We start from the raw sequence: 16685 nt of genomic DNA, 5'->3' as shown, positions 1-16685 counted from the left end.
AACACCTCCACTTTCATAGTGATCAAACTTTCTTAATGAAAAGTATTTGAGGAAAATTTTAAACTAAGAATGCAGATGGAAATTATATGGACTCGGAAATCTGAAATCAGCTCTGATGAGACTCACGCGTCAATGATAATCTTGTAATCTAGTATCCCAGATATCAATCTCGCAGCGTATCTGAAATTTGCCAAGAAAATGCTATTAGTATAACGAGTTCGAATAAATTGGGGATGCATCTATGAAAACTTACATGTATACACGACATGATGTATATATAGTAAACAATGATAAATTTCACAATTAATATTGAGATTAGAAAACGAATAAAAAACGTCTATTATAAAAAGAAACTTGCAGACATTGGTGTTGTTTCTTTTTAATGACGAAATGAAGGATGATGTTAATTATTGTATGATGGTTGACGGGGTTTAGCACCTACCGTAACTGTGCTCTCCGATCAGGAAAACTCTGTTTAGGGAAGACCATGCCGGGGTTAGAGTTGATAGGCAAAGGTAATCTTATTTTCATGTACATATCTTCTAACCACCAGCTGTATGCCTACAATGGGTTAATTAATACCTTACAACCACAGGTAAAGATTTTATCATCTCCCCTGGACAAGGGCTACGATCCGTTCCTCTCTCATTAGTGTATATAAATACATTATACACAGATTTATTCACGAAAACTTTACTTTCGCATCTATAAAGCTATCCTTCCATAAACAAAGTTCTCACAAATTAATGATGCAGTATTCATGCAGTCTTAGTTCACTTGTGCTGAAAGCATAAGTGGTCTTTTCATTTACTAATTTCTACTTCAGAAATATTAAAAATTCCAATACAAGATTTTTAAAAATAATATTTGCATATTACATTCCCCAAAATGATCCTGTTTCAGTTGATATAAAGAAATTTATACGTTACCTTGAAAAATAAAAGAAAAATTTTGCTAATTTAAAAAAAAAAAAATTCTTAACTGTAATTTCACATGTAGAACTTAGCTTTAAAGCATACACATATGAATTTGGTTGGGATTTAAAAACTTTTCCTCGAGTGTAAAAAAGACCACCACACACTTTGAAATTTTTAATTGTTTTATTCCTGTTTGTGGACACTTTTACAATTGGCAAGATCGCCTTTCTAATCACAATTACGCAGTGTGTACTTAAGTTATGCCATGTCAAATATTACGGTATTTGATCTTTTCCATTTGTATTGTATAATTTTTCATTTGTATTGTGCAATTTCTTATTTGAATATATGTTTTTCATTGTGTTTACATAATTTTCATTTGTAATTAAAAAAAATCTTGTTTGTGTGCGATAATGTTTCATCTATATTGTATACGAAGGTTTTTGTATTTATTTCATATTGATCAAGATTAGCGTGTATCGGGAAACGAGATAAAATAATGTTACAGTTGCAGCAGCAGGGCCAATTTGCGCATGGAGATTTGAGTTTCAAATCGTACCGGGTAATACTCAAAAGTTAATTATCAAATAATTAATCGAATAGAACGCAAAAGAATGATCTAAGCTGTGGTGGATAAAGAACACATTGGTTCAATGTTTTATAAGCTGTAGTGGATAAAGAACACATCGGTTCAATGTTTTATAAGATATACTTACTGTTGCTATCTTACGTTTTATTTTGACCACATCCTTGTCACGTGGTCACGGTGAGAACAGACTCGAACCTACGTTTAAATTCGACAAAACGAAGGCTTTCTGATTCTTGAAAAAAAGATTATTTGGATTTCCCTATATTTTCAAATCCCTTTTATGACCCTATCCTGATCCCGGGGGTAATGATTGAATAAACTTAAATCAATGCTGAAGGAGGATGCTTGAAAATTGATTTGACATATTACATGTATACCCTTAAAGTATTAGAGGATGCAGTCAGTTTTGCTTCGTCCAATCAAAAAAGTAACCCAGCCCATTTGGAAGCTCCAGAAAGAAGCAACACTTCTATGGAATATATATGTCTTCGATAAGTGGACATGAATCGCAGGAATTTGAATTTGTCTTATTCATCGAATCAGGGGCAATGACAGCCATGTTGGAAACGTGACAACTCTAAAGACTCCATCAGAACCATTAGTAAAACGTGTATCATTATTGTTAGCAGTTAACGTTATTCTGTAAAATTAAACATGTCAATGATGAGCACCTTACGTACAGACGAATGACAGATTAATTCACATCATTCTATAGGTTACTTGTGTCTGTTGCATAGCTGAGGTAAAAACTGACCAACAAACAAATGCATGTATTATAAAAGTTTTACTTTATTCTGAGAAAAGGGTGGACTGGAACTCCTTGGTTCATATGTAGTGATATATAGTATACAGTGTGTAATAGACCTATCACATTAGTTATAATTGTCTGATAATATGAGATAGCACTAACCTGTCTTTTGATATATAACCTCTCTATGGTTTCAGCTGCTATAAGTGTCTTGTTACAAAGGACATCTGATCTATCACATGAACTATAACTGCCTTTTCACGTGAGCTATAACTGCTTTATCAAGTGAACTATAACTGCTCTATCACGTGAACTATAACTGCTCTATCACGTGAGCTATAACTGTTTTATCACGTGAGCTATAATTGCTTTATCACGTGAACTATAACTGATCTATCACGTGAACTATAACTGCTCTATCACGTGAGCTATAACTGACTTATCACGTGAGCTACAACTGTTTTATCACGTGAGCTATAACTGTTTTATCACGTGAGCTATAACAGCCTTAACTGCCTTGGCATGAAAGCTTAAACCGTCCTATCTTGCGATCCATAATCATCCTTATATGCGAGGTATAACCGCCCAAATCTTATTATTTTTTATCCACACTTCGAGTAAGCATGTGTATATTGTAATTAAGTTCAAAGTATATACTTTGAAATCGTTATATTGAAGAGAGTACATTTAAGGTACCCAACCCATAAATGCATTCATTTTCACAAATAATCAATATCTATAGCACTAAATCTTTTGTGAAAACAAAATTTCTAAGTTTTAGTGAGATAAAGATGGTGGAGAGAATATATTATGCCCAGTTCTATTTACAGTGAATTAGATTTTTTATCTGAGTTATCTCCCCTTGTTGAAATTTAGAGAGAAAATTTTTATATTTTCATAATTTGTGTGGTGACCTTTACTTTTCTTTGCATATTTTGAAAGACAATGGTAATACGAATCTTTTCGCCATGAGCTTTCTTTAGAAATTATATTCTAATTGTCTTTATATGTCAAAAATGTATTTTTCTCATATGGATTAATGTTAATCTGTATAACATATATTTTTTATATGTCTTGTCAATTTTGAAAATTATTTTGGTGAATCATTGAGTAAGTTCGTTATCTTTCATTTGATACCATGTTTCGCAGTACATAACAATTAATTCTTGAAAAACAAATTGGGTGTTTTGTGGATTGGATACCTAAGTAGAATGGTATACCAACTACAAAACTTGTAGTCCGTAATGCACTGATTTTAAAGTCAATCCGTAGTTTTATAAATTCTATTTGCTAGGAGAGAGAGAGAGAGAGAGAGAGAGAGAGAGAGAGAGAGAGAGAGAGGCACTAATTAAGTGCTTTTTGTGGTCTTGACTTTGATTGATAGGATTTTATGCCAGGGTCAAATGATTTTCTGTGCGTCTTAAAATTATTGTATTTTATATGGCTGAAGCTTGATGGATGCAATCGACTTTCCTCTCCGACAATGTGCTGTTTTATGAATACATGCGGCCACTTATACCATAACTCTGAACTCATATTCCATAAAGCCACGAGATAGAATACTAGTTGTAATGAATTTTTTTTTTAAATATTCACTTTAAAAAAATTCTTTTCTCAATCTCTCATGTTATGCTGTGTGTAACTAGAAATCAATATGTTAAAAAGGAATTAATTCCTATGAATTTATAGACACAAATTGATTACACGGGGCCTAAGAGTGGACCAAGATGATCGTTCTACGATGTAAATTCATAACTTTGCCAAAAGTACCTCTACATATGGAATGATACACCTTTACCTGATAAAATCCAATACCTAATTCATGCAACGTGCAAATTTCACTTGTCCGAGTGTAAAGCTGAGTAATAGCGACACAGCTAGGCGAAATGCAGGCTGTCCATCTAATACCACGGTCACTGAGACAACAGCATTTTCATACAGTGTACACAACGTTTGTAAATATCATATTCTATACATTTCTGTTGCGAGGGGATTGAAAAGGGTGTTGTTTGTTATCACAAATAGAACGTATTCCGTTCGTTTCCTTCAAAAATCGGATTACAGAAGAAGTTAATCTGTGCTAAACCACTTCTATCAAAATTTGAATTCGATTTTTTTCCATTTCCCACTTGTACTCATTAGGACACATCGAAATTTTCCAAAGTAAATTTACTATTTGCAGCTGTTCATGTTTATCAAACATCAATTATCTTTTTTTGACAGAAATGCCATTTGTTGAATTTTATTGATATACAATTTGAGTTGTATGACTGCATATTATGGAGACTTTATAATCATGCTGAACCGCCATTTTGATTGTTCAATATTTCATCCCTTTTTTTACCATAATGTTTTTACTGTCCATGATTAGAATTTAGCAGTGTATTATATTATATTATATTGTTGATTTTTAAAATCAAAGACTCCGATAAACGTTACACCATAGCCCGCCCGTTTCGTTTGGTCTGGAACCCTGAGAAATCAACATTTGTTTGTATATCTTTCTTGCTTTAGTCGTTACCGCTTTCAACTCGATACAAAAATCGAACAAGTTTCCCGTTCTAACGATGCTAATTTTGTCAAAATGCCAAATCCTTTCCTAACGAAGACAAAATTATACCTTTTTAGCAGGAAATCGTTGCAAAATACCACAATGAAAAAATCATTGCCAAATAATACTAACGAATGTCTAACGTGGTTAAAAACTCCGGCTGTCGTGTAATACTGGATAAATTAGTTTGCCTCTTTTCCTTATGTAGGTATTTTCTTTTATGATGATAATTGTTCATAAATACAAGAGATGTCAAAACATATGAAGAATGAAGTCGCCGTCATTACCCAATTTTCCTTGGTTTCTGCATACAATAGTAATAACTCCTGGAGCTGTTCGCCTTGTCCGCCTTTCTTGCCGAAATCACGAACAATTTCCTTCACTTTCTTGAGCTGTGAGATGCTGATAATAGGTTGCAGTATATCTTCATACTTTACCAGAGTTTTCTGTAAATCTGGCACTGGTAATTTTGGAAGCGGTCTCTGTAGGAGGAAATTGTTGTATTTAGCAAGGCTTTTTATTTTATTACCTCTCTGTGGGTATTTTGGGGTGCCAATAAAAGTTTAATGATTCATCTTATCTATAACTATTCTTATATTGATGTATTTGTACTAGTTTTCTGTATCTATATCAAAGGAAGGCATAGGGTCTAAGATATTGGTAAAATTTTGCATGTTCCAAAAAGGTGTCGAAATTAAAGATCATAGTAAATCACAATGTATACAAACATTTTGAATACTATAGTAATTACAAAATAATTTCCTGTTCTCATTTGCCTGGTACCCTGTTGACTTCGTGTTATGTTTGTGTGTAGCCATGCAGCGGGGTACCAGTTTAATATAGTGTCCTCCAGACAGACATTTTATAAAGGGCTAAAATGTCAAAATGACTTCAATTTCAAAGCGCTGTGCAGCTATGGATAACTCATAATTAATACTACAAATTTGTTTTTTGGAGTTCTTGCAAAATATTGTGCTGTCATTTTTTAAAGATAAAAGATAGATCCTATGCCTTGAAAGATGCTATACCTCTTTGAAAATTTAGATTCACAACTTCCGTCTCGAGAATTCAATTTCAGCTACCAAGCATGTATTTGACTTTTACTAAAAACAACACACCATAAAAATCCTTTCATAGAAATTTCATAACTGCCTCACAGATACAAATGGACGCTTCCGATTTCCGGTGTGAAGACACGTTGTTTAGTGCAAATTAACTTATCATTTTCCAATTTTGATATTTCAGATATATTTAGACCATCAATCGATTGTATTAAATTGTCATAGGCAACCTTTTGATTTATATTTCATGAAAGTATAATCACAATGATGCAAAACAACCGTAACGAACAAAGAGGATTCGACATCACTGAAGCGAAAGAAATAAAGTATGCATGAGCTATTTTATCTATTTTTTCCTGAAGATTTTGATTATTAAAGTCAGCATGTTATAACTTTGAGTTCTTGTCTTGTTTTCTATCCTTAAAGACATGCGCTGACGACGAAAATTACCTACATGAAAGGCGAGCTTCCTGGCTCGTCTAAGAATTCTCCGAAAAATTGGCAGAAACATTCTTTGAAGGAACAACGGATTCTTCGTACAATTATTAGACCTCGTTACATAGGGTACTTCTGAGAGAAAGAAAACCACAGATGGCAGTGAGGTAGCAAGAGGTGTGTATTGACCCTCTTTATTACAGGTACTTAATCAGACCGAGGATGTCTGACATCTTACCAAAATTATTGGAGACATGTCTAAATTTGTTTATTTATGCCTTTCTATCACTTTCCTCAAGTCTCTCTCTATCTCTCCATAAGAATTATTGAAGCTATCTATATGATAACAAATATCAAAATACATTATATTATGTGTATATTTCTAACAACGTAATCTTTTGCCGCCAGTTAAGTCAGATAATGCAGAAAACAATTTCAGGAATTGCTTTCAGAAAAAGAACTCACGTTAAGGTCCCAGGCGGGGTACTGTTCCTGGTCAATAGAAGCTACCCTCTTCACATACTCTTTGACATGTCGTGTTGACATAGTGTCTTCTCTTCACAATCCGTAGACTTGACTCGATAGAAATTGGAATATACTCATTACACCCCCAAACAATGTAAGTAACGAGTAGATAATTATTGATTTCCAATCTTAGATAGGTAGGCAGTTTGATGATTTCTGTCGCTGCTAATGCATATCTAAAAAACAGGAAGACCGGAAAGTTGTGTTTAAATACATATATTTTGAAATTGAGTGTTCATTTCACTTTCATCCGTTGAGACTTATTCTAGTAAAGACAGTATTGATAATTACTTTGTTATTCACAGAAATGGGATTACTATGAAAATATGTACTGCATAAGGGTGGTTTTTTCCCCCCTGCTAAATCTTAAGCGCTTCATAATTTCGTTAAAAATGTGTTTCCGTGAATTAGCGATCGCCTTGTTACGCTCTATTTCAATAATGAATGTTTCAATCCTTATTAAAGATTCGATCTTCTATTCGAAAATAAACCAACTCAGTTCATGAATGTGTTTTATTGGTAGGTAATACTGACAAAAAAATACCCCATTCGTTATCTTTATCTGATAACAATAAACCCTAGTTCAATGGAAGTGCCAAGGTTACACATGAACTTTCGCCATGCACTAATTCATTAGTTGCAAATCAGTTCTAATCATAGTAACCTCTTAAGGACATATGCGACGTTTCTCAATAATATGATTTTCGTGACATTTCACGTACAATTCACTTGCATTGTACCTTGTTTCTACAAAAATTCCTGGGGTATATTACCGGGTTTGCTTTAGTGTTAGCATAGTTTGATAGTTCCTGGTTGTGGTGAGTAAAAATTAAATGTGATGTCAGCTTTTATGTATTACAGTTGTATAAATGTACATTACTGTAGCAAAGGAGAGAAAACCCTTTGGAACAATCGGTTATCGAACCCGGGACCCTTACATTTCTAATTAGGTGACCCCTGGGATACCCAGGCTGATATACAAAGTGTTGTAATATTACTACAATATAAAATTTAAACCTATTTCAAAAATCGTATAAGAACTCTTCATATCGAGGAGATTAAAAATAATTTCAGATTAAATGTCAGAAACGTCGCGTATGCCTTTTAGAGATATATATATATATATATATATATATATATATATATATATTCCTAAGAACTGAATAGCGCTAAGCATGTGAATTCTGGCATTTACAAGAAATATTAATTTTCTTTGGTATGTAATACCGGGTACTAGTATTTTTACAAGAATCATGGACATTAATGCAGACACAGGGTATCCCATGGTTAATGAGGATGACTGCAAGACTGAATTAACAACATCATATTAGACTGGTTCCCCATCTGATGTCTCATCGGTAGAAAGAAGACAGATCGACTTGTCTAAAAACTCGAAAATGAAAGTAGAAATATCCAACTGGTGATTAAAAAAGCCCTGCAGTTATGTTTAGGCCAAATAAAAAAATAAGGTGTGGTTTCGGTTACCCGACCGTCCCTTGTTTTTACACCCGACGCTGCCCCCCCCCCCCTTTTTTTTTTACTATTTCCAAAATCAATTGCCGTATTTTACACAATATGATGCACACTTTTTTTCAATTTTTTTTTTTAATGAGAATGGGGTGCGTATTACATCCCACTATATATAGGTTTTTGACCCGTTTCCTTGAGGTGAAGCTTGACTGCAAGTTCATTCATACCCAACCTCATAACATAGATACTGTATGTTTTTTCTCGCACATTCTTCACGCAAAAATCAATTTCTAGAGAATTACTACAGGAACGTAAAATTGTAGAAAATAGGATGCTTACAATCTGTAAATAATGAAATCCTTAGGAAACGGCCAATCAAAATTCACTGTATCTAAATATTCACTTTCTTGAATGCGCATGCTGCCATTAAAGCCATTATAACGACCATTTTTACACAATGCCTAGACACGTGCTAATTAAAATAACCGAAGCTAAGTTTGATAATAATTTGCACTTAAAAGTTAATTTACAGTAAGGTTTATGAAAAGGTTAATGTGAGAACTTGGAATAACGTTTCTTGTGCAAAAGAAGTAAGTGCCGCGAAATTATGAGACCATCACGTTTTACAAAGCCTGTCAAGCACCCTCTGCATGCTGCATGATTTCCATGGGTCTTGGCATATGCGATTACTTACAGTAAACTAAACGACTGATGTATTTTACCCATGCTGTATGACCCGATTATCATGTATTATTTTTGAACATAATTACTTTAAAGCAGATTAATTACTTTATAAAGTTATTAACTTTCCCTTAATTACATGTTTGAAAACATCTGCATGTAAAAGAAAACAGTGCGAATATTATTTAGAAAGTAAATATAGTGGGTACATATATAAATCATCCCATAATAGACGTCTATAAATAGACCCACGCGCGTCAGGGGAATCCCAACATGATGTATTAACTCATACGCAACTCTCTAGTTTTAAGGCTGAAAGAGCGTAAAACAACGAATTACTAAGAGGTATTTGATATTTTTATTTCTATTAAACTTATGGTACGCTACTGTTATAACAAAATACACAGATAAGACCACCGATGATCTGAAAGTTTGAACTGGTCACGTGACTGTCACTTGAAATGGCAGAGTGACGCGGTTATTTGTAAACATCGATTTAAAATCAAATAATTTTGGTTAAAACAGGTGAAATAATCTATAATATGTCGTACAGCCTCATAACTACATACGTGCGATGCTTTAATAGCGTTTTTACGAGATGGAAAAAAATATTGTAATTCGGACCATACAGCTTTAATGCAGCGTGATATCGGAGGGTTATGTTTTAATTTTTCCATTCACTACACTACTCCGTCTCCAAAGCATTGCTCACAATTAACTTTATGGCTTTGATCATTATCATTTTTATACTTACCGAGGGGCTGATATTTCGCACCTTTGGCGCTGTGATGATTACATTGAATGCTGTTCAATCTTTTTGTTTTATTTTTATAATGTCGGCTATTTGATTAATTTGGAGTTTAAACATAGAAAATGCCAAGTCTGTTAAAACTTCAATGCCACAAAATCTCGTGCTTTGCTGAATTAACATTATTTCCCCGAAGATATTTCGTGAAGATTACCGCGATGTACAAAGTCCAGATTACCGTTTTCTCAAACATTTTGCTGCGCTGTATGCAGATTCTCGTGTTTTGTTACGTTATATCCGCAAAACTATTTAGTGTAATTAACCGCGAAGAATAAAATCAAGATTACTCTTAATTTCTTGATAAAAATTTTTGCTGCGTATTATACACACGAACTGCGATTTTTCCTTATTCTAACAGGCCCATAAGGGGGGGGGGTGTAATAAATACCAATGCGTATTATATCGAAATGCGCATCTGGTGCATCAAAATTGGTACCATATAGCTTTTACATTACAACCCCTGTGTCGAGGCCTCTGCTGGTGGACTGTTAGTCCCCGAGGGTCTCTACAGCCCAGTAGCTAAGTACTTTGTTACTAGTGAAACAGAGTTGGTTAGTACTGATTGTCACAAGCAAAACACAAAACTCCTGGCTTAGGTTCATCCATTTATTTATCGATGTAATCTGATGCTGATATATACACTTAAAATGTATCTTTTCGACCCTCTCTATGGGACAGAGCCCAGTGCATATACTAGCTAACTGGTTTAATATCAACTGGATGTTCCAGAAATAAATTGTCCAGTCCGTATAAAGTCTAAAATATCATAAACATGTCTTGTCAGCAAACTAGAACTTTTTGTCAACTTGCTACTTCAAAATCTCTGGTAAAAGTCCTTGAATAAAACTCAGTCACAAGAACCAATGAAAGGTCAATACAAGCCCTTTAAACTTGACCACATGACCACTCACTTTTATGGGGTGGATCTATAAGTTAAAACGTAAACATTTTGCATGATAGTTTTCTTTTATTAAGATAAAAACACACTACTACACTAGTTTGAAAATACGGATGTGTATTTAATTGCTGGGATAAAATTTAGAAATTCATTTTAAAATTAAGGATTATCTCCTTCATGCTCTATCCTTGGACGAATTTGGCTCCAGTTTTTGGGACTCTAGTTTTCCTTTTAGCTCTTACAAGTTTATAGTTATTTCGAATTTCCAAAATTTCGGCTTGATCATCACTGAAGAGACATTATTTGTCGAAATGCGCATCTGGTGCATCAAAATTGTTTTTGGGACTCTAGTTTTCCTTTTAGCTCTTACAAGTTTATAGTTATTTCGAATTTCCAAAATTTCGGCTTGATCAACACTGAAGAGACATTATTTGTCGAAATGCGCATCTGGTGCATCAAAATTGGTACCGTATAACTTTTACATTCAGCAAAATATGATGTAAAAACTTGCATTTTACTATCTTTTAATTTACATTTTGTCTTAAGTCACCAGATGGACAGTTAACTGGTTCTGTGGACATGTGAACTAAAATTTCCTACTTTCATTTGTATCACCTTGAAAAAAAAAGGTAATTTTTGAAATATCTTTACACAGGTTGTATTCAAAAATATGATTTGGCAAATGCTCTGATTTTTTTGTTTTTTCCTTTTACATTCTGTATTTATTTATTTTGTAATTAAAATAAGTATCCATATATAAGAATAGTCAAAATAAGGGTGATCCTACCAATTTTGATAGGTGTATATCATACCATATATAAATGGTACATACAAAGGAGTGAAAGCTAGTGAAATAAAATTGTGCTTCCATCTAAAATCTATCATTAAAAATTTAAAAATAAAATCCCTACTTATCTACCCTATTTTTCAAGGGAGTGTAACCGGAACCACACATATTATTTTATTTGGCCTAATGTTTTAAACATCAGAGGCAAACTTATAAAAGTCGTGCAAGATTGCTAAAGGCCATAGACAGAATGTACTGGGGGGGGACCCAAAAATTGATAGGAGAGAGAGAGAGAGAGAGAGAGAGAGAGAGAGAGAGAGAGAGAGAGAGAAGAAACAGGTACTAGTATCATTGTTTCAAGTATGTAACATGTAAATTTCAGAATGAGGATAGTATTTTGAATAAAAACTGTCTTGCATTTGAAGAACATTTACTCCCATGATTACTTGATATCAGTTTTAAAAAGAGATATAAGGCCAAACAAAAATTAGGTGTGTTTCCGATTACATCTTGAAAATATTCGGGGAATAAAGTCGGGGATAGGCAAAACATTTTATTTATTCTATTTTGTTAATCAGTCAATATTTGCAAAATTAGGGTCGGGATAAAAATTTAGGGTCGGTCAGGTAACCGGAAACACACTTATTTTTGGCCTAAACTTTTTTAAAATGGACAAAAAATCAATGTTATCATCTAAATTCTGAAATGTCATAAAAGGTGCTCAGTTTGGTTTCAACACCATCTCCAGTGCACGTGATGGCTAATTTTGCTTCCCATTCCCTGATTACAAACACTTCTGATATAAAAAAAAAAACCAAAAAACAAAAACCCACAAGAAAAGTATTGAAAGATATAGGTGTCAAATCCACGAAATATATAGGTTGTCCATAATTTTAACACTGCGTTGCGTTTAGCACGACTTGGTTTATGCACAATGTGGCATGATATGTGACGCTCCAGTGGACAAGGCTTTCGATATAGTTCACTACACATCGTTTTCGTGGTCGACGACAATTTCATTAAAGATGCCTTACTCTCTTCTCGAAGTTTTGTAAAATTGCTATTTTGATGGGAATCTATGAAATCAAGACAATTCGTGTACCATTACTTCTATAATACAACAAACGAGAAGCGCATCTGCTAGAGATTGGGCACTGATTTTAATTTTCTCGAAAAACCAGTTCGCAAAAATCAAACACGTTAAATTTGATAAGATTATTTTAGCACATAAATAGAAAAGAGAAAACATGAAAATTATCCACGATATTGTGTGTGTTATCATCCTTGGTTCTATAAATGCACACAATCAAAGCAAGAAACCCAATTTCTCACTTTTCATTTTTCCCGTGGGATACAAGGACACTTTCCTCCCACTGAAATTAGATACATTCGATTATTACAACTGCTTTTAATCTTCAAGAAACAATATATCATCATAAAGAAAATAGTTCCAGTGTATTCGCGTGCTTTTTAGACAGCCGTATTGCGTTTGATACCGTTAAGAGGGAAGGTGAATAAAATGGTGTCAAGGGCAAAGTGTGGTCCTTGATAGATGACTGTCACATAAACACCAAAAAGACTTTTATTGTAAATCACCATCAACCTAACTGGTTTCCTACAGAACAAGGGATAAGTCCCCACGGGGGTGGGGGGAGGGTGGGGGTGGTATCTGGATTTTTGTATATTGTGTTAGAAACCCATCTACACCTGCCCATGGCGGATGGCACTGCTTCACGGTCACTCCTAACGATGCTAAATGTTGTATATATATATATATATATATATATATATATAGGCCTGCAAACGCAGCACAATCATGTGTACTAATATTCACGAATAGTTGAAAGTCTCACTCAAACAGATGACTTATTTGGGATAAAGTTATCCCAATACAGAATAGCTACACCCACCTTGAAATTATACAAAATTGTAATTTAAATTCTATTTATAAAACAAAGAGAACATGCAACAATGGTCAAAGACCGTGCCATTCCATACAATACCCACAAAATTCTAATCCAGTTACGCTTGTTAATCATTTCAAAAAAGTAGTGATGCCGTCTGTGATGTATGGAAATGAAATCTGGAACATTGTTAAAAAACAGGACTTCCAAACATTAAAAAGATTTCAACACTATGTTGTGAAAGGCATCAAAGGCCTTGAAACAACACCACGATCAGGTAGTAGGACTGAGATTCACTGAAACTGAAGCTGGCAAAAGGAAACGACTTTTCTTAGAAAAACTCTGTAACTTTCCACTTTATGTTTCGGCAAAAAAGAAAAGAAAATGAAGATATTTCTAATAAGACTTTTCTTTTTTTTTATCATATACACAAAAACCTTCACTTGGATTTTTTCCCTCTTGGATAAATATTCTATAAATGCCTACATTCTCTTATTTGCATACTGGTTCTTTTCCAAGCAGAATTATTTGGAAAACTATTGTGAAAAATTCCATTTCCAAAAATGAACACCGAGAGTGGACCTATCTGACGTTACAACATTCAGACTTTTTAAGATTTATTCAACTTCACAACAGAAAAGGATTAATAAAAATTTAGACCTTCTATAGGTCATCTCAATAGACTAAAATTATCAGGAATGTAGCAAAACTTTGAATTATTGTTCGACTAACAAATACATATAAATGTCAACTGCAATCTTGAAAATATAGATATGTCACATATCGCTTGTAGATGTCCGTACTTTTCCCCAGTTACCAATTCTGGGACGACATTATCAATTTTGGCCTAAGTATCTGTGCATAATCGTGTGCCCTGGACGAGGGGGATCTATTGAAATATTTACTCGGTAAACCTCCATTGAACCCCATGATTCGAGTGCATAAAAAACAACGCATCCTTACATGTGTATATATATGCGCAAATTATTTAGTTAAAGTGTGTGTGTGCTTTTCTCTTTCTTTTCTACTTTCACCATTGAACATATTAAAATGTATATGATATTGCAACAGGTACTTTCATATTATATGCCATTGCATTTATGCATTACATATATGTATCTTCAGTAATCATTGTTTTTATACAATTTTGTAATTTGCATTAGTAAATAGTATTCGTGTGTATATCTAACACTGAAGGAATGCATGAACAGTTGTTAACATCCACCACAGTCTAGAATTTTAAAATAAAAGTTAAGTAAAACAATTCTCTTTTCACATTTGATAATTATATTGATGGGTTTTTTTTAAACACATACCTTAATATATTTGTATGGAGGACTGCCATTCAATGTCATGTGTCTGAATCAAACAGATCGCTCAATACAAGATCTTTCTGGAAATGATTTACTTTAAAATCAAACAAATCGACAACGTCAATCTATCCACTGTATCCATTGATTATAGTTGTTACAAGTTAACTTCGAAATGCGCCCGATCACTAAAAGCGGGTTATACTTTTTAAATACACTTTGAGGCAACATTTTTTTTTTTACCTTTTTCCGGAATTAAGAGCAGCGAGACCAACCTTAGGTTTCCAACAATGCACTCCATATATAAAAATATTCTAATCTTATTGTAAGTATGTACCTTATTCAAGTGACAACGCACTTCATATTCTTGGGAAAACTTTTAAAACAATTTTACCATTTGAATGGAGGTAAATCAATAATGAAAACAATTATAAATATGTTCCAAACTTAATCGTATAATTCATATATTTAAAAAAAAGGGTCAAAACAGTGCTATTATCGGGGGTGGGGTGTCGTTTACGTAAATAGTGCACTCTCGGCGATGACGACGAATGCTACTACAGTATTTGGATTGTCTGTGTCCACTTGTCAAGAAGTTCTTCTACTGTAAGCAAAGTGTTTTTAAGTTTACTAAATCATTAATGTCAGGAAATTTATGTAAATATTTACAAAATATAACAAAAGTTAGAAAAGAAACAAAATTCAGATCTCGGATACCTGTGCATATTTAAGGAATACGAGACCGCTGTGTTGATATTATGGGAATATTCGGAAACTATACAGGGATATAGTTCAGTATAATCGGCGGTGAATTTACAGAAATTACATCCATGCTTTTCATATCCCTAAAACAAACAAACTAGACCATTGTTTAAATGCTTATACAGGTACTTATTCACGGCATTGAATTTGACATTATTGTACTTAATGCGCTAATTCAAGGACTAGTTCATTTATTTTCTCAGGCCAGTAATGGTGGTATATAGAATGCCATATAAATATATTACAGACACATTCAACTCAAATACGTCAGAAGTATATATATTTTGATACCATACCATTGTCATAGATTAAAGAAAATGATATAGATGTATGATATTGATTTGGGGTGCTTAAAGGCCATAAGCGACGAGCATATGCCAAAATTTTGCAACCCTTCGCCGGCAATGTGACGTCTCCATATGATTGAAAGATTCTCGAGTGAGATGTTAAAGAACCAACTTTAAGTTACACCCCCAAATTGTTATCCGTCTGTCAATCAAACATTTAACAATAGATCTCATGTGGAGTGACATATGTAGAGACTGTGGTCTGGAGGGACCCCAGAGAGGTGTTTTGATAACAATAACGACCAGTACCTACTGGCATTCTTTAGATCTTGAGGAGGTCCTGTATTTTAGAGGTTTGATAGCATTGACCTGTCCACAACTGCTATTTTCTCGTAATTCAATTGTTTTTAAAAAGACCCCTGAAAAATGCAATTTTAATATAATTGTATTTTCCCCTCTCTATATACATGTATTATAAATTACACAATCAGAAATCAAACAATAATTTGCCCATTAATTTCTAAAACTTGTAACTTATTGAAATAATTTATATTGTCAATTTATGATAGTTCTATATTTATAAAAGAAATTATTCATTGAGTCAATGACTGAGAGTAAAGGAGACGAAGAGGGGTGGTGTAGACTGTGTGGCATCTAGCCATAGGGATACAACCTTTATACAAACACTATGACCACAGAAACACTGCAGACGGCCCTGAGACCCCTCCTGTGTTCATCAAAAGTATACACAGCACCCTGATCTCTTGGCCAGGTAAATAACAATGACCATAGATGAGCTCCGCCCACATCCAGTGATCCGTGAAGAAACCGTACGGTATTTTATTTGGGTCTTTAAACAATATGAAAGGTGAAGATAACGAACAGTAATCAATCTCATAACTCCTAAAAGCAATACAAGATAGAGAGTTGAGCAAACACGGACCCTGGACAC

General features: G+C 33.8%; 1 protein-coding gene across 2 annotated transcripts in view; it reads right to left on the bottom strand.

Moving 5' to 3' along the window:
- Nucleotides 1–16685, bottom strand: part of LOC125670770 (choline O-acetyltransferase-like) — a 74993-nt gene that overhangs the window by 17972 nt on the left and 40336 nt on the right. For both annotated transcript variants that reach the window (XM_048906134.2, XM_048906135.2), the window contains 4 exons: nt 6767–7002; nt 5093–5287; nt 443–561; nt 127–180 (listed from right to left, as the gene is read on the bottom strand). In XM_048906134.2, coding sequence (XP_048762091.2) covers nt 127–180; nt 443–561; nt 5093–5287; nt 6767–6847 — 449 coding nt within the window. In that variant the 5' untranslated portion in view covers nt 6848–7002. The remainder of the gene's footprint in view (nt 1–126; nt 181–442; nt 562–5092; nt 5288–6766; nt 7003–16685) is intronic.

Source organism: Ostrea edulis, chromosome 4 (assembly GCF_947568905.1).
Source record: "Ostrea edulis chromosome 4, xbOstEdul1.1, whole genome shotgun sequence".
Classification (NCBI taxonomy): Eukaryota; Metazoa; Mollusca; class Bivalvia; order Ostreida; family Ostreidae; genus Ostrea; species Ostrea edulis.
The sequence above is the reverse complement of the archived record's forward strand: the minus strand, read 5'-3'. Positions and strand labels throughout refer to the sequence as shown.